The 27,988-nt window shown below is 38.6% G+C and overlaps 2 protein-coding genes across 51 annotated transcripts in view; both read left to right on the top strand.

Annotated features, from left to right (window-relative positions):
* The window catches only part of LOC127972905 (synaptosomal-associated protein 25), a 49,046-nt gene that overhangs the window by 12,044 nt on the left and 9,014 nt on the right, over positions 1-27,988 (top strand). The window lies entirely within an intron of this gene.
* On the top strand, positions 16,473-22,370 carry LOC127972899 (uncharacterized). 50 transcript variants are annotated; one of them, XM_052576869.1, is made up of 24 exons: positions 16,473-16,920; positions 17,050-17,176; positions 17,457-17,492; positions 17,584-17,679; positions 17,755-17,852; positions 17,928-18,025; positions 18,101-18,146; positions 18,231-18,325; positions 18,707-18,752; positions 18,837-18,931; positions 19,313-19,358; positions 19,443-19,537; positions 19,613-19,658; positions 19,743-19,837; positions 19,913-19,958; positions 20,048-20,142; positions 20,524-20,569; positions 20,654-20,748; positions 20,824-20,869; positions 21,260-21,354; positions 21,430-21,475; positions 21,560-21,654; positions 21,730-21,775; positions 21,984-22,236. In XM_052576869.1, exons 6-24 carry the CDS (start codon positions 17,971-17,973, stop codon positions 22,036-22,038), a joined length of 1,284 nt encoding a protein of 427 aa, XP_052432829.1. In that variant the 5' UTR covers positions 16,473-16,920; positions 17,050-17,176; positions 17,457-17,492; positions 17,584-17,679; positions 17,755-17,852; positions 17,928-17,970; the 3' UTR covers positions 22,039-22,236. The 50 variants fall into 50 exon arrangements, 47 of the variants coding, with proteins under 47 accessions (XP_052432829.1, XP_052432830.1, XP_052432828.1 ...); XM_052576870.1 differs by lacking the exon at positions 21,984-22,236 and adding an exon at positions 21,848-21,941; XM_052576868.1 differs by lacking the exons at positions 18,101-18,146; positions 18,231-18,325; positions 18,837-18,931; positions 21,730-21,775 and adding exons at positions 18,401-18,446; positions 18,536-18,631; positions 19,142-19,237 and having other exon boundaries at positions 21,984-22,370.

The raw sequence follows: 27,988 nt of genomic DNA, 5'->3' as shown, positions 1-27,988 counted from the left end.
TGCCAAATTTCATCATTTTCCCATGTTCCCTTCATAGGGCTGCCATAGACTCCCATTGGAGAGGAAGAAAAAGAAGAAGAATAATAATAATAAAGAAAACGTACAGATACAATAGGGGCTACAGCCCTTTGGGCTTGGCCCCTAATAATAAATATAGCTGCAAGCAGCGATACCGGGGCCAAGCCCTGAAGGGCTGTAGCCAGAGCAACGAGCGGGACGAAGCAAAACGGCCAAAACGGAGCGTACGTCAGGACAACCGATCGGTTCAGAAGTAGAGAAGTTTGAAATTGAACAGAACTTTAGATGAGAAAGATCAAAAACATATTTTTGATTCAAGGCAAACACACTCAGGAAATGCAAAGGCTTGAACAGAAGCAACATTAACTGCCCTTGATCCGAACCCATGAACTCAGAAACAACATTAACTGTCCTGGATTCAAACCCATGACCTCAGAATCTCTGAACCAGCGGCTTAACAGACTGTACCACTGAGTCGTTACACATCCAGTGTGCTGCAGAAGAGAGGTTATGGTTAGAGAATGAGGTCACTAAAGAAAGTTGCCTAGCATTTTAAGCAACGTTATATGGAAAGTTCAGTAAATTGTAATTCAGACTTCTGAGGTATGTCCAGAACATGGTTTTAATTATCCCTACCGATTATTGTAAAAATATTTCCATGGTTTGAAAAGATATAGCAACTTATGAAAAATTCTTAATGTCATACAGGTAGTTTAGTCAATCCTGGCAAAATTTACATCCATAGATTCGGCATGATCCGAGGAATAGACAGACACCAAGATCATGATTTTCCAACAAATTTTTCAAAAGTTATAAGCAGAAAGGTGAATTTTTGGTATCTCACGACCCATAGGTGGCGCTGTTTCCAACTTTGGGATATATTCTCAGTTCATAGTGTTGATGAAGTGTAGCAAGTTTTGTGGCGATTGATCAAAGTACGGCCGAGATATAGCCTCTCATTCAATTTCGATTCAACACTGTTAACTTCAGAGCATCATAACTCTTTTTTTGACCAGTAGGTCGAAAAATTCTGTTCAGTCATTTCCGTGCGGCTCGGTCCAAAGATCGTCTGAGGAAATTTTGAGAAGAATTGGGCCACATTTGAAGGAGGAGTAGCGAAAAAACGAAATACTGTACTATTCGTAATGGCCATCACTGTAATGCCTGCAAAGTTAATGTAAACTATTCAATGTGATCAGTGTGAAGAGAGGAATCAGGTGTACTAAGTTTTATCTTGATAGAAGAAGGTGTTCAAAAGTTATAAGGAAAAATGTGCATTTATGCTTTCTCATGACCCATAGGTGGCGCTGTGCCCGAATTCGGCATGAACCCTCAGATCATGGTGTTGATGAAGTGTATCAAGTTTGGTTTCGATTGATCAATGTTTGGCCGAGATACAGCCTCTTGACCGATTTTGGGTCGACCTCGTTATGTTCACAATTGAATAACTTTTGAACAAAGACAAATATCAAAAATCTGTTCAGTCATTTCTGTGCGGCTCGGTCCGAAAATGGTCTGTGGCAAATTTCAGAAAAATGAAATAACTTTTGAAGGAGGAGTAGCGTTTAAACGGAAACACTTAATTAGCTTAATAGCAATTACTGTAATGGGTGGAAACTTAATGTAAGGTATAGAATGTAATCTCCATGAAGAGAGTAATCATGTGTACTAAGTTTGATCTGTCTAGAACAAAGGGTTCAGGAGTTATTAAAGTTTCAAAACTGAATTTTTGAACTGGTGGTGGCGCTGTAGAGTTGGTCTTAGAGACCCCAAAGTTGGTCAGATCACTATTGGTGACCATCTCTAGAAGTGTGCCAAATTTCATCATTTTCCCATGTTCCCTTCATAGGGCTTGCATAGTGATCGATTGTTTTTGCTCGAAAATTCTACCAAAAACAATCGCTATTAAAGCTGCAAGCAGCCTTTCTGGGGCCAAGCCCTTATTGCTCTTTGGCTTTTAAGGGTTTTTCAAGCAACTTTTTCAGCACTTTTTACAGAACAGATAGATTCAGAATTACAGATAAGGTGAAATCAGAAGGTCTGATGAGAACGAACGCAGAATGAAGTTACAAAAACACACTTATTTTTGATCCCATTTTAAGAAACTTTAGTACAGCTCTTAACCATGTAATAAAGGAATTGAAATGACAACTTTATTCCCAATTTTAAATTTTTCCCATACAGGTTTCGAACCCACAACCTCACAGGTTCAGAACCAACGCCTTAGCTAAGTGCGCCACATTAGTTGACACACAATTTACATGGCACAGAAGAGAGGTCAAGGTGTGAGAATGATCTCTCACAAGCCCGAAATAGCATTTTAGCCAGATTAGCATGCTACGCTAAAAAATGCTAACATTGTCAAAGTTAACCAGATTGCTCAAGAGACCCATTAGAGTGAATAGAAAAGTGTTAGCATTTTAGTTAATTAGCATGCTAAGCTAATTAGCATAAATCAACAAACACAGGCACGGTCAACTTCGGAGCTGTACATCTCTGGAACGGGAACGAATATCAAAAATCCGTTCTGTCATTTCTGTCAGGCCCGTTCTGAAGTTCATCTGATAAAACTTTTAACAAAATTGAACAAGATTTCAGGGAGGAGTAGTGAAAAAACTGTATTTCATTCCATTCAATATGGCGGACAGACGCCATGTTGGAAAATGACAATTGAGACATCCTCAGAATCGGCATAACCAAAGGAATAAAATGACATAAAAATAACAAAAATCGATCAACATTTACAGTAGTTATAAGGGGTTTTGCAAGAATCGTTATATCTCTTGAACACTAGGTGGCGCTGTCTTCCAACTTCCGGGGTACTTCCGGCACATGGTGTTGATGATGCCTATCGATTTTTGTGAAGATTTGTATAGTAGTTCAAAAGTTAGAGCAATTTTTGACAAATTTCAAAATGGCGGACGGGTGGTCCAGGTGGTCTTGACAAAATTGACATCCACAGATTCAAAATGATCTACAGAAACCATAGACATCAAGATCATAATTTTCTGATGAATTGTTCAGAAGTTATAAGCTACAAAGTGCATTTTTGGTATCTCAACACCCATAGGTGGCGCTGTTCCCAAATTTAGCATGGACCCCCAGATCATGGTGTAGATGAAGTGTACCAAGATTGGTATCGATTGATCAAAGTTTGGCCGAGATACAGCATCTCTACCGATTTGAGGTCAACCTCAGTAAGTTCACAGCATCATAACTTTTTTTTTCACTAGTGTTCAAAAAATTCTGTTGAGTCATTTCTGTGCGGCTCAGTCCAAAGAACATCTGAGCCAAATTTCAGAAGAATTGGACTAATTTTGAAGGAGGAGTAGTGCTTAGACTGAATACTGTACTTTTCAAAATGGCCGCTACTGTAATGGGAGGAGTCTTAATGTAAGATATGGAATGGAATCTCCATGAAGAGACAAAACAGATGTACTAAGTTTTATTTTAATAGAATTAGTGGTTCAAGAGTTATTAATGTTTGAATGTTGAATTTTTGAGCTGGTGGTGGCGCTATAGAGTTTGCCCTAGAGACCCCAAAGTTGGTCAGATCACTAATAATGGTCATCTCTACAAGTGTGCCAAATTTCATCATTTTCCCTTTTTCCCTTCATAGGGCTACCATAGACTCCCATTGGACGAGAAGAAGAAGAAGAAGAAGAATAATAATAATAATAATAATAAATATAGCTGCAAGCAGCGATACCGGGGCCAAGCCCTGAAGGGCTGTAGCCAGAGCAACGAGCGGGACGAAGCAAAACGGCCAAAACAGAACTTACATTGGATCGACGTTACCCACCCCGGATTCGATCCCACGCCCTCTCGGGTCTGGGACCAGTGCCTTAGCGAAGTGCGCCACATTAGTTGACACACTGTTTGCATGGCACAGAAGAGAGGTTAAGGTGTGAGAATGAGGTCACTGAAGAAAGTTGCTTAGCAATTTAAGCAGCATGAAATGGAAAGTTAAGTAAATTGTAATTCAGACTTCTGAGGTATGTCCAGAACATGGTTTTAATAATCCCTAGCGATTATAGTAGAAATCTTTCCATGGGTTGAAAAGATATAGAAACTTAGGACACAATTCTTAATGTCAGGCAGTTAGTTTAGTTAATCCTGGCAAAATTTACATCCATGGATTCGGCATGTTTCGAGGAATAGACTGACGACAAGATCATGATTTTCCAACTATTTGTTCAAAAGTTATAAGCAGAAATGTGAGTCTTTGGTATCTCACGACCCATAGGTGGCGCTGTTCCCAACTTTGGGATATATTCTCAGTTCATAGTGTTGATGAAGTGTAGCGAGTTTTGTGGCGATTGATCAAAGTACGGCCGAGATATAGCCTTTCAAACAATTTCAGTTTAACACTGTTAACTTCAGAGCATCATAACTCTTTTTTTGACCAGTAGGTTGAAGAATTCTGTTCAGTCATTTCTGTGCGGCTCGGTCCAAAGATCGTATGAGGAAATTTTGAGAAGAATTGGGCCACATTTGAAGGAGGAGTAGCGAATAAACGGAATACTGTACTTTTCATAATGCGGGTTACTGTAATGGCAGGAATTTTAATGTAAACTATTCAATGTGATCAGCGAGAAGAGAGGAATCAGGTGTACTAAGTTTTATCTTGATAGAAGAAGTTGTTCAAAAGTTATAAGGAAAAATGTGCATTTATGCTATCTCATGACCCATAGATGGCGCTGTGCCCGAATTCGGCATGAACCCTCAGATCATGGTGTTGGTGAAGTGTATCAAGTTTAGTTTCGATTGATCAATGTTTGGCCGAGATACAGCATCTCAACCGATTTTGGGTCGACCTCGTTATGTTCACAATTTAATAACTTTTGAACAAAGACGAATATCAAAAATCTGTTCAGTCATTTCTGTGCGGCTCTGTCCGAAGATCGTCTGTGGCAAATTTCAGAAAAATCAAACCACTTTTGAAGGAGGAGTAGCGTTTAAACAGAAACACTTAATTAGCTTAATAGCAATTACTGTAATGGGTGGAGACTTAATGTAAGGTATAGAGTGTAATCTCCATGAAGAGAGTAATCATGTGTACTAAGTCGTATCTGTATAGACCAAAGGGTTCGGGAGTTATTAAAGTTTAAAAACTGAATTTTTGAACTGGTGGTGGCGCTGTAGAGTTGGTCTTAGAGACCCCAAAGTTGGTCAGATCACTATTGGTGACCATCTCTAGAAGTGTGCCAAATTTCATCATTTTCCCATGTTCCCTTCATAGGGCTTGCATAGTGATCGATTGTTTTTGCTCGAAAATTCTACCAAAAACAATCGCTAATATAGCTGCAAGCAGCGATACCGGGGCCAAGCCCTGAAGGGCTGTAGCCAGAGCAACGAGCGGGACGAAGCAAAACGGCCAAAAAAAGACTTACATCGGATCAACCTTACCCACCCCGGATTCGATCCCACGACCTCTCAGGTTCGGGACCACTGCCTTAACAGAGAGAGCCACATTAGTTGACACACATTTGATAAGCCACAGAAGAGAGGTTAAGGTGTGAGAATGTTCACAAAAGCATCAGACCACGTGCTAACCAATTAATCAAGCTGCACCTGGTCTTAAATTGACAGTATATCAGGGAGCGAGCATGTGCTGCTCAGTTTATCTGTTTTTCTACAGAAGGTACGTTTGTTTTAAAAGTGTCTGTGTGTTAATTATTTCTTCTTAGTTTGGATTGTGGATTTTTTGCTGAAGTGTTTAATATGTTCATTTTGTTTGTTTTTTGTAATGACCAAGTGTTCAAAGTGCCAACTCATTTTAAGTATTTTCTCTTTACTTGAATTAGTTTTCTTATTATGGTAGTCTATTGTTTGATCTGTAATACAATTCTGGATTTTATTGGAAGGTAGGATTTTGTGTGTTTTTGGAAAAGCGACGCACAAGAGTTTAGTAATTCTGATTCAGATTGTTTGCAAATTATTTAAACAAAGTAATTTAGTCTTCGTAGTCTACACTATATTTTCTTGAAAATGGTCTCATTAATTGATTTATTTAACTGTGAAAATTTTTTTTTTTTTTTTTTTGTGTGAAATGTGTAATTTGAATATATGCTAAACAATACTTTCTTCTTTTTATGTGTGCTGGTGTATTAACAAGAGTGAGTTGAGGTAACATTTATAATTCTTGTATATGTAAAAATAATTTGATTGTACTTTTTAAATGTATGTTAAGTTCTTAAAACTTATCACTCTTCTTTCTTGCATGTTCTGGTACACTGGTAAAAGACAGTTGAGGTATGTCAAACTTTTCAAACTTTATTAAAATGCACTTAGAATATACTGCTGAAGTAAATGTATAACAAAGCATGCCTGACAAGTATACCTTTTGTGTGTGTGTGTGTGTGGTGGTGCACTGGTTAAAGACTGCGAGCTGAGGTAAGGAATCTTTTTGTAACCATTTAAAAATAATTTGGAATATTCTGCTGAAGTAAATGTTTCAATGCATAACAAAGCATGCCTGACAAGTGTATTTTTTTGTGTGTGGTGGTGCACTGGTTAAAGACTGCGAGCAGAGGTAAGGCAACTTTTGTAACCATTAAAAACAATTTAGATCATAGTGCTGAAGTAAGTGTTTAATTGTATAACAAAGCATGGCTGACAAGTATACCTTTTTTTTCTTTAATGTGTGGTGGTGCACTGGTTAAAGACTGAGTTGTGTGAGTTGAGGTAAGGCAATGTTTTGTAACCATTTAAAAAAGAATTTGGAATGTACTGTGAAGTAAATGTATAACAAAGCATGGCTGACAAGTAAACCTTTTTTCTTTTATGCATGGTCATGCACTGGTTAAAGACTACAAGCTGAGGTAAGGCAACTTTTGTAACCATTAAAAACAATTTAGAACCGTGCTGAAGTAAGTGTTTAATTGTATAACAAAGCATGGCTGGCAAGTATACCTTTTTTTTCATTTGGGGTGGCACATTGGTTAAAGACTGAGTTGAGGTAAGTCAAACTTTTTGAACATTTAGAATATACTGCTTAAGTACATTTAAATGTATAACAAAGCATAGCTAAAAAGTGTACCTTTTTCTTTTATGTGTGGTGGTGCACTAGTAATAGACTGTGAGTTGAGACAAGTTAAATGCTTGCTTTTTTCATGGCAAAATTAAGACCATATCCATGTGTGCTGGGCAGTCTTAAGATATTCATCAGCACTTGTGTCTTGTCAAGGGCTTATGTGAATAATGTAGCTGGTCATTATCAAATCTTGCATTGATATTTTAATTAAGAAACTTTTATTCGGTTTTCATTCCTGTTGATATTAATATATTTTCTTGAAAAATTGTCTCCTTAATTGATAGTTTATTTAGCTGTGAAATGTTTTTTTTTTTTTTTTTTTTGTGAAAGTGAAATGTGTAAATTGAATATATGCTAAACAATACTACTTTGTATGTGTGCTGGTGAATGGATAAGAGTGTGAGTTGAGGTAAAATTTATAATTTTAATGTAATTTTTAAATGTATGAAGTGAAGTTCTTAAAATGCATAACTTATCACCCTCTTCTTTTTTGCATGTGCTGGTACACTGGGAAAAGACCGAGTTGAGGTAAGTCAAACTTTTCGAACTTTATTAAAATGCATTTAGAACATCCTGCCAAAGTGTTTAAATGTACAACAAAGCCTGGCTGACAAGTATACCTTTTTTCTTTTATGCATGGTGGTTCACTGGCTAAAGACCGAGGTGACTGCGGCAGAGAGGCAGCCAGAGAGGCGGCGACTGCGGCAGAGAGGCGGCAGCTATCGTCAAGAGTCGGCGGCAGAGAGGCGGCAGCTATCGTCAAGAGTCGGCGGCAGAGAGTCGGCGGCAGAGAGTCGGCGGCAGAGAGTCGGCGGCAGAGAGTCGGCGGCAGAGAGTCGGCGGCAGAGAGTCGGCGGCAGAGAGTCGGCGGCAGAGAGTCGGCGGCAGAGAGTCGGCGGCAGAGAGTCGGCGGCAGAGGCAGAGAGGCGTTTGGCTATCGTCCAGAGAGTCGGCGGCAGAGAGTCGGCGGCAGAGGCAGATCGGCGGCAGAGAGTCGGCGGCAGAGGCAGAGAGTCGGCATGCCGCGACCGAAGAAGAGGGCGACGATAGCCAAACGTCTTTATGCTCAGAGATGTGCAAATACAGAGGTTACGCTGAATCCTCTTAAAAAAAATGATGCATTGTTGTCACCAAAAGCTGGCAGCATTGAAAACCCTTGCAAACTCGCATCAGTAAATGCATCAGTAAACCTTGCAAACTTGCATCTGTCACCTAAGCAAACCCTTGAAAACCCTTGCAAACCCTTGAAAACCCTTGAAAACCCTTGCAAACCCTTGAAAACCCTTGAAAACCCTTGCAAACCCTTGAAAACCCTTGAAAACCCTTGCAAACCTTTGAAAACCCTTGAAAACCCTTGCAAACCCTTGAAAACCCTTGAAAACCCTTGCAAACCCTTGAAAACCCTTGAAAACCCTTGCAAACCCTTGAAAACCCTTGAAAACTCAGAAAAAAAAGAAAAAGTGCTTACAAATATACATGAAATTTCTGTGAATACTTTACCTGCATATTGTGATTTTCCACAGCAATCAGTGCAGAAAGGTTCTCTTGGTCAAGCAGTTGGCAGCAGTTTTCCACGGTCTTCCGGTAAAGCCCTTTACAGTGAAGTTGTAAAACGCCCTTCCAAGGTATGTGAATCAGTCAAGACTGAGGTAAGGACATGTGATTTTCAAGTAGACTCAGGCAAGCTCGGTCGACCCCAGATGAGGTACCCAATGAAAAGCAAATCAAAACCCATGCAATCTGAACAAAACATTCCTGCAATTTGCCATGAAAGTGCTTTGGGTGTTTGTTCTGATTTTCCCCAGAAATCCATGCTAAGAGGATCTTTTGATCAAGCTGATGCCCGCTTTGGAGATTCACGCAACAGGCAGTGTGGAGCAATCAGTCTGACGGCGGTGTTGAAAAGCAAGCTGAAGAATGTGCTGACGTGGTCAACACCAGATCTGGACGGTGTCTTGGTTGCAGGAACACGCCTCTATGAGTATCTGAGAAAACGGGGTAACATAAAAGACCGGGAAGCGAAGGGTAGGAATTATATTGCAGTCCATGAATTACCAAGGCGACATGTGTTGGGTAATACTACATTTTCCATCGAGTACACTCCATCTCTGACTGGTTTTGTTAATGTCAATGAGTACCACGAGTATGACCAAGCCATAAGCAGTGTAGCCATGCCACTTGATGTAGCCCTTCAGCAAACTCTACTTAGTGCTGATGCTTTCTTGTTAACCATTTGTGCCAACACATCTGCAGTTATTAAGCAGGGGTCATGGTATGCAGTCGTTGACTCTCATGCCATCAGGACAGACACAAGTTGTGTAGTCTATCACCGTACCATAGAGTCTCTGTACGACTATATCAATGACATGGCACAGTTGTTTGGGGTACCTGAGCCACCATTTGAGATAACTGGAGTTTTGGTTCATGCAGATGCAGAAGTGTCTGATCCGCTGCAAGAAGCAGGCAGCAGCGGTTTCCCATGCTCTTCCGGTAAAGCCCTCTACAGTGATGTCTTAAAACGCATACCAAAGGTACGTGAATCTGTGAAGACTGAGCCAAAGACCCCTGATTATCCAGTACCTGTGGATGAAGTTGCAGATGTGAGAAACCCTAACCTTCCAACACAGACAGCCTCTAATGTGTTGCCAAGTAAAGGTAAAAGATTGAGGAAAGAAAAGCACATTGAGCTGTCAGGTAAACGGGTTACAAAATCCCACGCTGAAACTGTTATAACCGATGATTTGATGATCACTGATGTTTCAGTTCCAGATGTCTTTTTTTCTCCCTTAACACATAATGATAAGCAAGCTTTATGTGAGCTCATACAAATGTCCAATGATAACGGTGACCATAATGTCATAAACTTTGGTCCCATTGCAGCTCCGTGTCAGACAAAGACCATTAAACCAGACGGTAACTGCTTTTTCAGATCGTTGGCACATGTGATATGTGGAAGTGAAGAGAAACACTTGAAGGTTCGCCGTGCAGTTGTGAAACATCTAAAGATGAATACTCTGCTGTTTGAGAGGTACGTGAGAAGTGAGTATTCTTCAGCAGAGGATTATCTGACACGATCTAGAATGTTTTATTCTGGCTCATGGGTAACCGAAATTGACATATTTGTTGCGGCCGATCTATTCAAAACCACCATAATGACTTTTAATGACAGCCGATGGAATGCACACAAACCTACCGGAGAGGTATCCACTCAGAATGCAATTTATCTGAAACACTGTAACCGTAATCATTATGAAGTTGTGACATGTGTTAAGCACAAGGATCGAGATGCTGTTTGTGCAGGAGCATGTGGAAATGCGGTGTCAAATGAGGTCAGCAAACCATGTCTGCGTAAGCGAAAGGTAAGCGATGCTGCAGAATGTTGTCCCACCAAAAGACATCGGGAGAGATATAGCAACGACCGTGAGTACAGACAAAAACAATTGAAGTACAAGAAGTCAAAGTATGGTAATGACCCTGAATACAGACAGAACAAAATTGAGCATGCCAAAGCTAAATATTGTGATGCCATTTACAGGGGGAAAAAAATTGAGAATGCCAAAACAAAATATTCTGATGACACCATTTACAGGGGGAAAAAAATTGAATATGACAAAACAAAATACAGTAGAGATAGATATTACCAAGAGAGAAAAAAGGGAATTCTTCGTGACAAATATCTAAAAAATGTTGATGTTCGTTTATCAAAGTGTGAACGTTCTAAAGCCAAGTACTTGAGCAATATTCAGTTCCAAAAACGTGTTTGCCAGTATTCTCGATTGAAATATAAATATAATGTCTCTTTTCAGGCAAATGTATGTGAGTATTCAAAGAAAAAATATCTGCAAAACCTGGCCTTCAAAGCAAGAGTGTGTGAGTATTCAAAGAAAAAATATCTGCAAAACCTGGCCTTCAAAGCAAGAGTGTGTGAGTATTCAAAGAAAAAATATCTGCAAAACCTGGCCTTCAAAGCAAGAGTGTGTGAGTATTCAAAGAAAAAATATCTGCAAAACCTGGCCTTCAAAGCAAGAGTGTGTGAGTATTCAAAGAAAAAATATCTGCAAAACCTAGTCTTCAAAAGAAGAGTGTGTGAGTATTCTGTAATGAAATATCATAAAGATGTGAACTTCCGTGTGCTTTCAATACAAAAAGGTTGTGAAAAGTATGCAAGAAAGAAGGAACAACAAGACATTGATGTTGCTATTGATCTTTTTAGACAAGAAATTAGTAGTGGTCCAGAGTTTGTGTGCTGTGTCTGTCACCGTTTACTTTTCAGAAAGCAGGTTGTTGAATGTAGAAGACAATGCTATGAAGACAAAGGTGTAAAAATCGCTGCTTTGGGAAGAAGATGCATCACAACCAGGTATGTTCATGTCTGTGATCAAAAGTGTGAAGGATCTTCTGCTCATTCCTCAGGGTGCAAATTATGGATCTGTCTAACGTGTCATCGGAAAATCCTCTGTGGACAACTGCCCGAAGAGAGCGTTGCAAACAACATGCATTTGGTGGATGTTCCAAATCAACTGAAATGCCTCAACTCTTTGGAACAACATCTAATTGCACGTAACATTCCTTTTATGAAATTACTGTGCCTTCCTCGTGGTAAACAACATGGATGCCATGGCCCTGTAGTGTGCGTCCCGGTTAATGCCACAGATGTGTCCAATATCCTTCCACGAAATGAATGTGATGACAAGATGATAAGGATCAAACTGAAACGCAAGTTAACCTACAAAGGGCATTATGAGTACAAGTATGTACACACTGATCGTGTTCGAAATGCTCTGAAATATTTGATCCGGTTCAATAAGTGGTTTGGTGATGTGGAGATTAATCAACAGTGGATCAACTCTTTGAACGAACCAGAAGAAAATGTTGATGAAATGGAGCAACAAGACGTAGTTGAAAAGATTGATGATGAAAATGACCTTGATGAACAGCAAGAGGAAGACCTTACCTACATCAAAGAGCAAAGTGGTCTTTTGTCAGATACGTCATTGCAACCTGTGGACATCGGTTCAGAAGTAATTGATCAGCATTTCCAGGATGTATTAAATCTGGCACCTGCTGAAGGTAACAGTCCTGTTAGTTTGTTATCCGATAGGTCTAACGAAGCAAAATGTTTCCCTGTTCTATATCCAACTGGTGGTCCAACATTTCATGATAAGAGGGAGGTAAAAATAACATTGTCAAGATACTTGAATGCAAGAATCCTCAATGCGGATGGACGTTTTGCACGAAGCACAGACTTCATTTTCTATGCACAGTATCTGTCGGAGATTGATCAAGTTGTATCCAATGTTTCAATTGCTTTGCGCAAAGGATCTGAGAAGAGTTTGTTGACTGAAGTGACTTCAGATGTACTAACAAACCCAGACTCGTTATCTAAAATCTTGAATTTTGATGAAGGATACAAGTTTTTGAGACCAATCCGTGGAACACCTCCATATTGGCAGTCTACTCAAAAGGACCTTTTTGCACTTGTAAGACAGCTAGGTATTCCAACTTTCTTTGCATCCTTTAGTTCTGCGGATCTCAGATGGCCAGAAATGATTAGTACTATAATCAAACAGGAAGGGAAAAATGTGAAAGCAGATGAACTTGACTGGTCTGAAAAATGTGGATTGATTAGACGAAACCCAGTGACTGCTGCAAGAATGTTTGATCATAGATGGCATTGTTTTCTGAGAAATGTAATCATGTCTTCAGCTCAACCGATTGGGAAAATAGTAGATTACTTTTATCGCGTAGAGTTTCAACAGCGTGGATCTCCTCATGTTCACTGTCTGTTTTGGGTTGAAAATGCCCCAACGTTAAATGAAGACAATGAAGAAAACGATGGTTTGGTTGCTAGTTTCATTGATCGGTACATCACTTGTGAGACCCCAAGCGAGGATGAAACTGAACTGTTTGAGATTGTCAACGGTGTTCAGAAGCACAGTGTCAGACATTCAAAGACATGTCGTAAGAAAAAGACAGTTTGCAGATTTAATTTTCCACGACCCCCATCAAGCCGTACCTTTATTACAAGAGGTGGTAGTCGAGACGATTTGAAAAGTGGTGACGGAAAAGATACTGCACGTACAGTTTTAGAAAAAGTGAAAAAGGCTTTAACAGCTTCTGATATGGATTATGACTCAACTGATGCATTTTTTGAATCCATTGGTATTAACCAAGCTCTCTTTGAGAAAGTGTATGCACAGTGTTCCAAAAAGAAATCCGTTGTCCTGAAAAGAAGTCCAAAAGACGTCTGGGTGAACCAGTATAATAAACATTTACTGCGTGCCTGGCAAGGCAACATGGATATCCAGTACGTCACTGATGCTTACTCTGTAGTGGTTTACATTATCAGTTACATCACAAAAGCAGAACAAGAAATGGGATTGTTGCTGCAACGTGCGCAAAACGAAGCCATGAATGGAAACCTTGAAGCGAGATCATCACTGAAGATGCTTGGTAGTGTATATCTTCACAACAGAGAAGTTTCTGCTCAAGAGGCTGTGTATCGTCTGACCGGTATGCACTTGAAGGAATGTTCTCGTAAAGTCCAGTTTATTCCAATTGGATTGAATCCTGTAAAGATGAGTTTGCCTCTTCGTGTCATCAAAAACAAAGTTGATCAGTCTGGTGAAGAAGCTAGCTTTTGGATGACTAGTCTGGTTGACCGATACAAGAATAGGCCAAACACGGAAGAGTTTGAGACCCAATGTCTTGCAAGTTTTTGCTCTGAAAACAGGATCTTGTCAAAATCGGAGGTTTCTTCACAAAAAAAGTCTTCTGAAGACAAGGTGATCAAGCTTAACAATGACTGTGGTTATATGATGAAGAGAACTCGAACTGACCCTGCTGTTGTTCGATATCCGAGATTTTCTCCCAAAAAAGATCCAGAAAAGTACTTTCATTCATTGTTGCAACTTTTCTTGCCACATTATGAAGATTGTCAGCTCAAGCCTGAGAGTTTTAGCACTTATGAGGAATTCTACAACAGTGGTGCTGTGAAATGTGGGAGAAATGTGACGCAAGTCAAATGTATTGTTGATGCTAATCGAGCACTCTTTGAAAAGGAAAGTGACAAAATTGATCGAGCTCAACAGCTTTTGGAGCAAGGTGTTGATTTGGAAGATGCTTGGGCTGCGTTATGTCCTGAAACTGAAAAGGAACGTCACGAATGTTTAGAACTAAGGAAGAGTAATACAATTCCTGATGAAGATGATTCTGAGTGTTCTATTCCAGATCTTGTAACGAACCCTCGAACTCCATACAGTATTGAAACCAATCAGGCTGGAATTTCTAGAGAAGAAGCATTATGTTTACTGCGATCATTAAATGCACAACAATGTGCAATCTTTTACAAAGTACGGAAATGGTGTTTAGAGAAACTTCTTGGTGAAAACCCTGAACCATTTCACTTGTTTGTCACTGGTGGAGCAGGCACAGGCAAGAGTCATTTAATCAAAGCGATCTACTATGAATCCTCCAGACTTTTATCTCAGCTGTCCGAAAACCCTGATGATAGAAGTGTGATTTTAACTGCGTCAACCGGAGTGGCCAGTTTTCAAATTGGTGCTTCTACAATCCATAATACCTTTTCCATAGGTGCCAATGTCAAACTGCCATATCAGCCCCTAAGTGATGACAAAATCAATTCACTGCGTGCAAAACTGGGAGGTTTGCAGATTCTGATCATTGATGAGGTGTCTATGGTTGACCATCACCTTTTGTCGTATGTTCATGGTAGATTGAGACAAATTAAGCAAACTGGTGACTACTCAATTTTTGGAAGAGTCAGTTTGGTCTGTGTTGGTGATTTTTATCAGCTACCGCCAGTCAAGGGAATTCCCCTGTACGTTGATCCAAAAGGAGTGAATCTTTGGGATACCAACTTTGAAATTGCTGAACTAACACAAGTTGTCAGGCAACAAGATGCATCTTTTGCTGAAATGTTAAATCGTCTGAGAGTTCATAAAAAGAACGAAACTCTAAGCCCAAATGACATCAACATGTTGAAGCAACGTGAAACTGGTGAAGAATGCGATGCTATTCATATATTCCCTACAAATGCTCAGGTTGATGAGTACAATATACAGAAACTTAATGAGCGTTGTCCTGAGGCAATCACTATTCACGCTAGAGACTTTGCTAGAAATCCAGAAACTGGAAGAATAGAAAGGAAAGTTGGATTTCATGCAAAAGTTTTCAACTCTTGTTTGGACAAATGTGTTTCCTTGGGTGTTGGTGCCAGAGTAATGCTTAGGAAAAATGTTGATGTTTCTGATGGACTTGTCAATGGAGCCTGTGGCACAGTTGTCCACATAAGCAGAAAACAAAGACGTGATGATGATGAAGATGATGACTTCCCATCAGCTATCCATGTTGAATTTGATGATCCAAATGTTGGTAAAGTTCAGAGATCGAAGCTGCGACAGAAATATTCTCCAAATTCAACTGTTATTGAAGTGGAAGAAGATCAAGTCTCAAACGATGGTGGTTTAAGACGTCAGTTTCCACTTAAATTGGCATGGGCATGCACCGTTCATAAAGTGCAAGGACTCACAGTAGATCAAGCGGTCGTCTCACTTGACAAGGTATTTTCTCCGGGACAAGCATATGTTGCACTGAGTCGTGTGAGAACCCTCGATGGACTAATAATTAATAACTTCAAAGACTCTGTCATATATTGTAATGAGAAAATTGACTCCGCTATGAAAAACATGCCCCGACTTACTTTAGAAAATTACAGTTTTGTAAAGACACCTGGCGTGTTTACAATTGCTCTTCATAATGTACAAAGTCTTCGAGCTCATGTTCAAGATCTTCAAGTTCACAGACCGATAATGAATGCAGATTGCATCTGTTTAACTGAAACGTGGCTAAAAGTTGAAGACCAAGTACAGATTCCAGGATTTGTTTTTAAGAGCAATCCAAGAGCTAAATGTTATGACAACAGTACTCCACTTTTCACTGATTTAAAACAACAAAGAGGAGGTGGAGTTGGACTATTCTGTTGTGAAAGCATTCATTTTAATGTCAGGGTTCCAGAACCTTGTAACTTGGAATGTCTATACTTTGCAGTTCCACATCTAAGTTTGAATGCTGCTTTGCTGTACAGACCTAATTCATATCCACTTAATCTGTTTCGACAAAATATGTTGCATGTTATTGATGAGCTGGAGAAACAGTCAGGAAAGAAAGTGATTATGGGAGACTTCAATGAGGACATCTTGACATCATCTACAATTGGTACACTAATGGAACTACATGGATACAGTCAACATGTGCAACACCCTACCACTGAAAAAGGTACAGTGATAGACCATGTCTATGTTAAAGATGCAGATAATGTCTCTGTTGAAATTGTGCAAACGTATTACAGTTACCACCAAGCAGTCCTTATTTCACTGAGGTAAAAATTAATGTGTGTGATTATGTAATGAAATCTCTATAACCTGCATTATTTGTTTCTTGTCTGTGCTCTTACTTGTTCAATGTTCATCCTGAGCTTCCAACTGGCATACAACTGCAGGGCAAGTGTACAACTGGAGACGGTATGTTCTAAGTCTATCTATATGTAAATGAATAACTCTTATAATGATCCATCAGTTGAATATGTACAGCTGTTCCATGTTATGATTGAAGTATTATCTGAAGGTAATCCATTTTATCAATGCAACACTCTGAAATGAGAATTGTATCACTGTATTGTCTGTTCTGTTTTTGTGTCCATACGATATGAGTGCTATCCTGAGATTCCAACATGGTCAGAGTCCAGTTAATCCAGCCTGTAATTCAAACAAGTGATCATCATTTTCAACGCAACATCTCCCATAATTGCTCTTCTTTCTTGAGCTAGTAAACTTCACCCAGCCAAGGTAACTGTAGTATTTACTTTGTATTCATCTTAATGCTTTATTATTATTATTATTATTTTAATTCTGCTTAAATTCTCAGTTTTGAGAGATTTATTTTTAACTGACATTTAATCCATAATCTAATTTCAGTCATTCTAAGCCATCCAAATCATAATGGATGCTTCCAAACATTATAGGAAGCATCCACAAAGACTGCCTGCATCCATCCATTTGTCTCCTAATATCACAATTAAGTCAATAGAAAAACACAAAATTGGTAAGTAGACTCAGTTGTGCATGATTACACAAGCAGAATAAAGGCATGGTTAAATCAATCAACTATATGCAAGCACATCTGCAAGTCATCTTTTTAGACGTATGAAATGCACAAGTCAGAATTTCTCCCATACAAGAGATTCTGTACTCCATCCAACACATAATTATGTACCTCAATAACTTTCTTACTGAAGAAAACAACTGATGACAATGTAAATGTAGTAGTGTCAGAATAAAACCGTGTTCAGGCACCGTTTCACCTAATAGCAATATATTTTCAGGTTTGTGCATCAACTAACTACTAACTACTGTCAAAGGTAAGTGTGCAGATGTCTACATATTTCACTAAATGTATCAGATGTGCAAACACTTTATCAATCAGTTAATGTTCCATAACTGTATCTTCAGATTTCTGCAATGTTACACTTCAAACTTCCGCCTTATCCATTATGATTCTCCGCTCCACAAACTGTTTTAATGAAGAGGCACACAACCAATCAAAAGGTAAATTAATACATCTGCAATACTCAAATTGACTCATTTCTTAAAGCAGTCTTTCACCTGTTGATACATTTTCAGGTTTGTGCAAAACGTTACACTTCAAACTTCGGTCTTATCCGCTATGATTCTCCACCCCATGAACTGTTTTTATGAAGAGGCACACAACCAATCAAAAGGTAAATTCATATATCTGCAATACTCGAATTGAATCTTTTCTTAAAGCAGTCTTTCACCTGTTGATACATTTTCAGGTTTGTGCAATACATTACACTTCAAACTTCGGTCTTATCCGCTATGATTCTCCACCCCATGAACTGTTTTTATGAAGAGGCACACAACCAATCAAAAGGTAAATTCATATATCTGCAATACTCAAATTGACTCATTTCTTAAAGCAGTCTTTCACCTGTTGATAAATTTTCAGGTTTGTGCATCAAAACCCAATATCTCCTGTCCACTACTCCCAAAAGGTGAGTGTACAGATTGCTAAATGGTTTTTGTTGTGCAAACACTTTAACTATCAAGAAGTTAATTTTCCATGAATGCATTTTCAGATTTCTGCAATTTACTACACATCAAACTTCCTTCTCCAATATGACTCTCCACCCCATGAACTGTTTTTATGAAGAGGCACACAACCAATCAAAAGGTAAATTCATATATCTGCAATAGTCCAATTGATTCATTTCTTAAAGCAGTCTTTCACCTGTTGATACATTTTCAGGTTTGTGCATGAAAACCCAATATCTACGGTCCACTTCTCCAAAAAGGTGAGTGTGCAACTAATATAGACATCTGTACAATGTTTCAGTTGTGTAAACACTATCAATCAGTTAATGTTCCATGACTGTATTTTCAGATTTCTGCAAGGTTACACTTCAAACTTCCGCCTTCTCCATTAAGATTCTCCACTCCATGAACTGTTTTTATGAAGAGGCACACAACCAATCAAAAGGTAAATGAATATATCTGCAATACTCAAATTGACTCATTTCTTAAAGCAGTCTTTCACCTGTTGATAAATTTTCAGGTTTGTGCATCAAAACCCAATATCTCCTGTCCACTACTCCCAAAAGGTGAGTGTACAGATTGCTAAATGGTTTTTGTTGTGCAAACACTTTAACTATCAAGAAGTTAATTTTCCATGAATGCATTTTCAGATTTCTGCAATTTACTACACATCAAACTTCCTTCTCCAATATGACTCTCCACCCCATGAACTGTTTTTATGAAGAGGCACACAACCAATCAAAAGGTAAATTCATATATCTGCAATAGTCCAATTGATTCATTTCTTAAAGCAGTCTTTCACCTGTTGATACATTTTCAGGTTTGTGCATGAAAACCCAATATCTACGGTCCACTTCTCCAAAAAGGTGAGTGTGCAACTAATACAGACATCTGTACAATGTTTCAGTTGTGTAAACACTATCAATCAGTTAATGTTCCATGACTTTATTTTCAGATTTCTGCAAGGTTACACTTCAAACTTCCGCCTTATCCATTAAGATTCTCCACTCCATGAACTGTTTTTATGAAGAGGCACACAACCAATCAAAAGGTAAATGAATATATCTGCAATACTCAAATTGACTCATTTCTTAAAGCAGTCTTTCACCTGTTGATAAATTTTCAGGTTTGTGCATCAAAACCCAATATCTCCTGTCCACTACTCCCAAAAGGTGAGTGTACAGATTGCTAAATGGTTTTTGTTGTGCAAACACTTTAATTATCAAGAAGTTAATTTTCCATGAATGCATTTTCAGATTTCTGCAATTTACTACACATCAAACTTCCTTCTCCGCTATGATTCTCCACCCCATGAACTTTTTTTATGAAGAGGCACACAACCAATCAAAAGGTAAATGAATATATCTGCAATACTCAAATTGACTCATTTCTTAAAGCAGTCTTTCACCTGTTGATAAATTTTCAGGTTTGTGCATCAAAACCCAATATCTCCTGTCCACTACTCCCAAAAGGTGAGTGTACAGATTGCTAAATGGTTTTTGTTGTGCAAACACTTTAATTATCAAGAAGTTAATTTTCCATGAATGCATTTTCAGATATCTGCAATTTACTACACATCAAACTTCCTTCTCCAATATGACTCTCCACCCCATGAACTGTTTTTATGAAGAGGCACACAACCAATCAAAAGGTAAATTCATATATCTGCAATAGTCCAATTGATTCATTTCTTAAAGCAGTCTTTCACCTGTTGATACATTTTCAGGTTTGTGCATGAAAACCCAATATCTACGGTCCACTTCTCCAAAAAGGTGAGTGTGCAACTAATATAGACATCTGTACAATGTTTCAGTTGTGTAAACACTATCAATCAGTTAATGTTCCATGACTGTATTTTCAGATTTCTGCAATTTACTACACATCAAACTTCCTTCTCCGCTATGATTCTCCACCCCATGAACTGTTTTTATGAAGAGGCACACAACCAATCAAAAGGTAAATTCATATATCTGCAATAGTCCAATTGATTCATTTCTTAAAGCAGTCTTTCACCTGTTGATACATTTTCAGGTTTGTGCATGAAAACCCAATATCTACGGTCCACTTCTCCAAAAAGGTGAGTGTGCAACTAATATAGACATCTGTACAATGTTTCAGTTGTGTAAACACTATCAATCAGTTAATGTTCCATGACTGTATTTTCAGATTTCTGCAAGGTTACACTTCAAACTTCCGCCTTCTCCATTAAGATTCTCCACTCCATGAACTGTTTTTATGAAGAGGCACACAACCAATCAAAAGGTAAATGAATATATCTGCAATACTCAAATTGACTCATTTCTTAAAGCAGTCTTTCACCTGTTGATAAATTTTCAGGTTTGTGCATCAAAACCCAATATCTCCTGTCCACTACTCCCAAAAGGTGAGTGTACAGATTGCTAAATGGTTTTTGTTGTGCAAACACTTTAACTATCAAGAAGTTAATTTTCCATGAATGCATTTTCAGATTTCTGCAATTTACTACACATCAAACTTCCTTCTCCAATATGACTCTCCACCCCATGAACTGTTTTTATGAAGAGGCACACAACCAATCAAAAGGTAAATTCATATATCTGCAATAGTCCAATTGATTCATTTCTTAAAGCAGTCTTTCACCTGTTGATACATTTTCAGGTTTGTGCATGAAAACCCAATATCTACGGTCCACTTCTCCAAAAAGGTGAGTGTGCAACTAATACAGACATCTGTACAATGTTTCAGTTGTGTAAACACTATCAATCAGTTAATGTTCCATGACTTTATTTTCAGATTTCTGCAAGGTTACACTTCAAACTTCCGCCTTATCCATTAAGATTCTCCACTCCATGAACTGTTTTTATGAAGAGGCACACAACCAATCAAAAGGTAAATGAATATATCTGCAATACTCAAATTGACTCATTTCTTAAAGCAGTCTTTCACCTGTTGATAAATTTTCAGGTTTGTGCATCAAAACCCAATATCTCCTGTCCACTACTCCCAAAAGGTGAGTGTACAGATTGCTAAATGGTTTTTGTTGTGCAAACACTTTAATTATCAAGAAGTTAATTTTCCATGAATGCATTTTCAGATTTCTGCAATTTACTACACATCAAACTTCCTTCTCCGCTATGATTCTCCACCCCATGAACTTTTTTTATGAAGAGGCACACAACCAATCAAAAGGTAAATGAATATATCTGCAATACTCAAATTGACTCATTTCTTAAAGCAGTCTTTCACCTGTTGATAAATTTTCAGGTTTGTGCATCAAAACCCAATATCTCCTGTCCACTACTCCCAAAAGGTGAGTGTACAGATTGCTAAATGGTTTTTGTTGTGCAAACACTTTAATTATCAAGAAGTTAATTTTCCATGAATGCATTTTCAGATTTCTGCAATTTACTACACATCAAACTTCCTTCTCCGCTATGATTCTCCACCCCATGAACTGTTTTTATGAAGAGGCACACAACCAATCAAAAGGTAAATTCATATATCTGCAATAGTCCAATTGATTCATTTCTTAAAGCAGTCTTTCACCTGTTGATACATTTTCAGGTTTGTGCATGAAAACCCAATATCTACGGTCCACTTCTCCAAAAAGGTGAGTGTGCAACTAATATAGACATCTGTACAATGTTTCAGTTGTGTTAATGTTCCATGACTGTATTTTCAGATTTCTGCAATGTTACACTTCAAACTTCCACCTTATCCATTAAGATTCTCCACTCCATGAACTGTTTTTATGAAGAGGCACACAACCAGAAGTTGATACTAATTTGACTTAACTTTTCTGCTTCCCTTTCTTACAGTGAATACAAAATCATTGTTCAAGTATCTTCAGAAAATGTCCCGGCAAAACTCTAAACCGATGCAGGCAGTCAATAGTCAAAGATATCACAAATGCATAACCACAAAAGTAACACAATTCTATATGAAATGTTGGATGGATGGCTTGTATTATATTTGGCCTATGTACAGCAAACTTAGATGCCAGCCAAAGGAGGATGGCTTGCCCCTGCTGAGTCTGGTTCCTCCCAAGGTTTCTCCCTATACCTCTCTGCTGATGATCCTCTTCACTAATTTAGGGAGTTTTTCCTTGCCACTGTTGCCTTCTGGCTTGCTCACTGGGGTTTTAAGGCACAATATTTTCAATGTAAATTGTTTGTAAAGAACAATAAATACATGATGAATTAGAATATACTTTTGTCCTTGCTTTCATAAACTTTAATGTAGTCTTTCAATGTCCTTTTTTTTTGTTTACTGATCTACATTTAATTTTATGTAGAATTTGTTTAATATATATTATTTGACATCTCCGAGCACAATTCATATCACACGGTGTTACATAGAGAACACATGATAATGGATAAAATGATATAGTAGTCATTTTCTTTGCATTCAGGTTATTTCATTTGTACTATGAAATCTGGAATTGAAAGAAACTGGAATTGGAGAAAATAGTTAAAGTGATTTATATTTAGTGTACACAACACAAGTATTCATGCTGTAAGGCTTAATTGATGATCCCATTTAAGTGTCTTGAGTGTCTTTTTTTTTTTTTCTTTTTTTTTTTTTTTGATTCTCAATGAAACCAACAAACATAAAATGCTTTCTTATGGTATAAAATGGCAGGAGTTGACCCACTAAGTGCACATTATTTTTGTTCATAACTGTCAATTTAACAAGTATAAAACTTAGTGGAAATGTTGCAAAGATGTCCCCGTATTGTTGATCAGATGTTCTATTATTATGTCACCCCACAGAAGAATTGAAACCCTTTACCTCATCTGTGAGAGCACAATTCTTCTCATACAATGAAACATATGGCACACAGATACTATAATGCTGAAGATATCTTTTTATATAAAAAGGAACACCAATGAAGCATAAACTTGCATGCTAACAAATAATGTTTTTGAAGCATAGTGTAGAGCAAGAAGAGCAAATATGGCAACAGTATAATATACATAAAAAACAAGATCAGAAGTAGAGACGTTCAAAAATGAACAAAAATAAAATCCTCATAAAATCCAACATCTGGAACAAACACAATATTGACCACCCTGGATTTGAAGCCCCAACCTTAGAGGGTTGAAACCAGCAGCTTAGAAGAGTGCACCACTCAGTCAATGCACATCACAGCATACTGTATAAGAGAGGTTAAGGTGTGAGAATGATCTCAAAACTTCGAAATCAAACAGAACATCAGATGAGAAAGACCAAAACACATTCTTGATTCAATGTGAACACAGAGAAAATCCAATGGCTTGAATAGAAGCAACATTAACCACCCTGGATTCGAACCTATGACCTTTTGGGTTTGGGACCACGACCTTAGCATAGTGAGCCACATTAGTTGATGCACATTTGACATGCCACATAAGAGAGGTTAAGGTGTGAGAATGATCTCAAAACTTCAAAATCAAACAGAGATTCCGATGAGAAAGACCAAGAAAATATTCTTGATTCAACACACAGAAAATCCAATGGCTTGAACAGAAACAACCTTGACAACCCTGGATTCGAACCCACAACCTCTCGGGTTTGGGACCAGTGCCTTAGCTAAGTGCGCCACATTAGTTGACACACTGTTTGCCTGGCACAGAAGAGAGGTTAAGGTGTGAGAATTAACTCTCAAAAGCCCGAGGCAGCATTTCAGCCAGATTAGCATGCTACGCAAAAAAATGCTAACGTTGCTCAAAGTTAACCAGATAGCTCAGGAGACCCATTAGAGTCAATAGAAACGTGTTAGCATTTTAGCTAATTAGCATGCTAAGCTAATTAGCATGAATTAACAAGCACAGGCACGGTCAACTTCAGAGCTGTACATGTCAGGAACGGGAGTGAATATCAAAAATCTGTTCAGTCATTTCTGTCAGGCCCGGTCTGAAGTTCATCTGATAAAATTTTGGACAAAATTGAACAAGATTTCAGGGAGGAGTAGCGAACAAACTGTATTTCATTCCATTCAATATGGTGGACAGACGCCATATTGGAAAATGAAAATTGAGACATCATAAAATTCAGCATAACCCACGGAATAAAATGACATAAAAATAACAAAAATCGATCAACATTTACAGTAGTTATAAGGGGTTTTGCAAGAATCGTTATATCTCTTGAACACTAGGTGGCGCTCGCTTCCAACTTCCGGGGTACCTCCGGGATATGGTGTTGATGATGCCTATCGATTTTTGTGAAGATATGTACAGTAATTCAAAAGATATAGCATTTTATGACAAATTTCATAATGGCGGACAGGTGGTCCTGGTGGTCTTGACAAAATTGACATCCACAGATTCGGAATGATCTAAAGAATCCAAAGACATCAAGATAATAATTTTCTGATGAATTGTTCAGAAGTTATAAGCAAAAAAGTGAATTTTTGGTATCTCGACACCCATAGGTGGCGCTATTCCCAAATTTGGCATGGACCCCCAGATCATGGTGTAGATGAAGTGTACCAAGTTTGGTATTGATTGATCAAAGTTTGGCCGAGATACAGCATCTCAACCGATTTTAGGTCAGCCTCATTAGGTTCACAATTAAATAACTTTTGAACAAAGACGAAAATCAAAATTCTGTTCAGTCATTTCTGTGCGGCTCAGTCCAAAGAACATCTGAGCCAAATTTCAGAAGAATTGGACCAATTTTGAAGGAGGAGTAGTGTTTAGACTGAATACTGTACTTTTCAAAATGGCCGTTACTGTAATGGGCGGAGTCTTAATGTAAGGTGTCGAATGGAATCTCCATGAAGAGACAAAATAGATGTACTAAATTTTATTTGAATAGAATAAGTGGTTCAAGAGTTATTAACGTTTGACTGTTGAATTTTTGAACTGGTGGTGGCGCTGTAGAGTTGGTCCTAGAGACCCCAAAGTTGGTCAGATCACTAATAATGGTCATCTCTACAAGTGTGCCAAATTTCATCATTTTCCCATGTTCCCTTCATAGGGCTGCCATAGACTCCCATTGGACGAGAAGAAGAAGAAGAATAATAATAATAATAATAATAATAAAACATACAGATACAATAGGGGCTACAGCCCTCTGGGCTTGGCCCCTAATAATAATAAAACATACAGATACAATAGGGGCTACAGCCCTCTGGGCTTGGCCCCTAAATATAGCTGCAAGCAGCGATACCGGGGCCAAGCCCTGAAGGGCTGTAGCCAGAGCAACGAGCGGGACGAAGCAAAATGGCCAAAATGGAACTCACATCGGATCGACGTGACCCACCCCGGATTCGATCCCACGACCTCTCGGGTTTGGGACGAGTGCCTTAGCTAAGTGCGCCACATTAGTTGACACACTGTTTGCAAGGCACAGAAGAGAGGTTAAGGTGTGAGAATTAACTCTCAAAAGCCCGAAGCAGCATTTTAGCCAGATTAGCATGCTACGCTAAAAAATGCTAACGTTGCTCAAAGTTAACCAGATAGCTCAGGAGACCCATTAGAGTCAATAGAAACGTGTTAGCATTTTAGCTAATTAGCATGCTAAGCTAACTAGCATAAATCAACAAGCACAGGCACGGTCAACTTCGGAGCTGTACCTGTCGGGAACGGGAGTGAATATCAAAAATCTGTTCAGTCATTTCTGTCAGGCCCGGTCTGAAGTTCATCTGATAAAATTTTGAACAAAATTGAACAAGATTTCAGGGAGGAGTAGCGAAAAAACTGTATTTCATTCCATTCAATATGGCGGACAGACGCCATATTGGAAAATGACAGTTGAGACATCATCAGATTCGGCATAACCAAAGGAATAAAATGACATAAAAATAACAAAAATCGATCAACATTTACAGTAGTTATAAGGGGTCTTGCAAGAATCGTTATATCTCTTGAACACTAGGTGGCGCTGTCTTCTAACTTCCGGGGTACCTCAGGCACATGTTGTTGATGATGCCTATCGATTTTTGTGAAGATATGTACAATAGATCAAAAGATATAGCAATTTATGACAAAATTCAAAATGGCGGACGGGTGGTCCTGGTGGTCTCGACAAAATTGACATCCACAGATCCGGAATGATCTAAAGAATCCATAGACATCAAGATCATAATTTTCTGATGAATTGTTCAGAAGTTATAAGCAAAAAAGTGCATTTTTGGTATCTCGACACCCATAGGTGGCGCTGTTCCCAAATTTGGCATGGACCCCCAGATCATGGTGTAAATGAAGTGTTCCAAGTTTGGTATCGATTGATCAAAGTTTGGCCGAGATACAGCATGTCAACCAATTTTAGGTCAGTCTCAGTAAGCTCACAGCATCATAACTTTTTTTTTAACTAGTGTTCAAAAAATTCTGTTCAGTCATTTCTGTGCGACTCAGTCCAAAAAACATCTGAGCCAAATTTCAGAAGAATTGGACCAATTTTGAAGGAGGAGTAGTGTTTAGACTGAATACTGTACTTTTCAAAATGGCCGCTACTGTAATGGGCGGAGTCTTAATGTAAGATATGGAATGGAATCTCCATGAAGAGACAAAATAGATGTACTAAGTTTAATTTTTATAGGATAAGTGGTTTAAGAGTTATTAACGTTTGAATGTTGAATTTTTGGACTGCTGGTGGCGCTATAGAGTTGGGCCTAGAGACCCCAAAGTTGGTCAGATCACTAATAATGGTCATCTCTACAAGTGTGCCAAATTTCATCATTTTCCCATGTTTCCTTCATAGGGCTGCCATAGACTCCCATTGGAGAGGAAGAAGAAGAATAATAATAAATATAGCTGCAAGCAGCGATACCGGGGCCAAGCCCTGAAGGGCTGTAGCCAGAGCAACGAGCGGGACGAAGCAAAACGGCCAAAACGGAACTTCCACCGGATCGACATTACCCACGCCGGATTCAATCTCACGACCTCTCGGGTTCAGGACCAGTGCCTTAGCTAAGTTCGCCACATTAGTTGACACACAGTTCGCATGGCACAGAAGAGAGGTTATGGTTAGAGAATGAGGTCACTAAAGATAGTTGCCTAGCATTTTAAGGTAGTTTAGTCAATCCTGGCAAAATTTAAATCCATGGATTCGGCATGTTTCGAGGAATAGACTGACGACAAGATCATGATTTTCCAACTAATTGTTCAAAAGTTATAAGCAGAAATGTGAGTCTTTGGTATCTCACGACCCATAGGTGGCGCTGTTCCCAACTTTGGGATATATTCTCAGTTCATAGTGTTGATGAACTGTAGCGAGTTTTGTGGCGATTGATCAAAGTACGGCCGAGATATAGCCTCTCATACAATTTCGATTGAACACTATTAACTTCAGAGCATCATAACTCTTTTTTTGACCAGTAGGTCGAAGAATTCTGTTCAGTCATTTCTGTGCGGCTCGGTCCAAAGATCGTATGAGGAAATTTTGAGAAGAATTGGGCCACATTTGAAGGAGGAGTAGCGAAAAAACAGAATACTGTACTTTTATTAATGGCCTTCACTGTAATGGCAGGAATTTTAATGTAAACTATTCAATGTGATCAGCGCGAAGAGAGGAATAAGGTGTACTAAGTTTTATGTTGATAGAAGAAGGTGTTCAAAAGTTATAAGGAGAAATGTGCATTTATGCTATCTCATGACCCATAGGTGGCGCTGTCCCCGAATTCGGCATGTACCCTCAGATCATGGTGTTTATGCAGTGTATCAAGTTTAATTTCGATTGATCAATGTTTGGCCGAGATACAGCCTCTTAACCAATTTTGGGTGAATCTCGTTATGTTCACAATTTAATAACTTTTGAACAGAAACGAATATCAAAAATCTGTTCAGTCATTTCTGTGCGGCTCGGTCCGAAGATCGTCTGTGGCAAATTTCAGAAA

The sequence above is a fragment of the Carassius gibelio genome, chromosome B15 (genome assembly GCF_023724105.1).
Source record: "Carassius gibelio isolate Cgi1373 ecotype wild population from Czech Republic chromosome B15, carGib1.2-hapl.c, whole genome shotgun sequence".
Classification (NCBI taxonomy): domain Eukaryota; kingdom Metazoa; phylum Chordata; class Actinopteri; order Cypriniformes; family Cyprinidae; genus Carassius; species Carassius gibelio.
The sequence above is the reverse complement of the archived record's forward strand: the minus strand, read 5'-3'. Positions and strand labels throughout refer to the sequence as shown.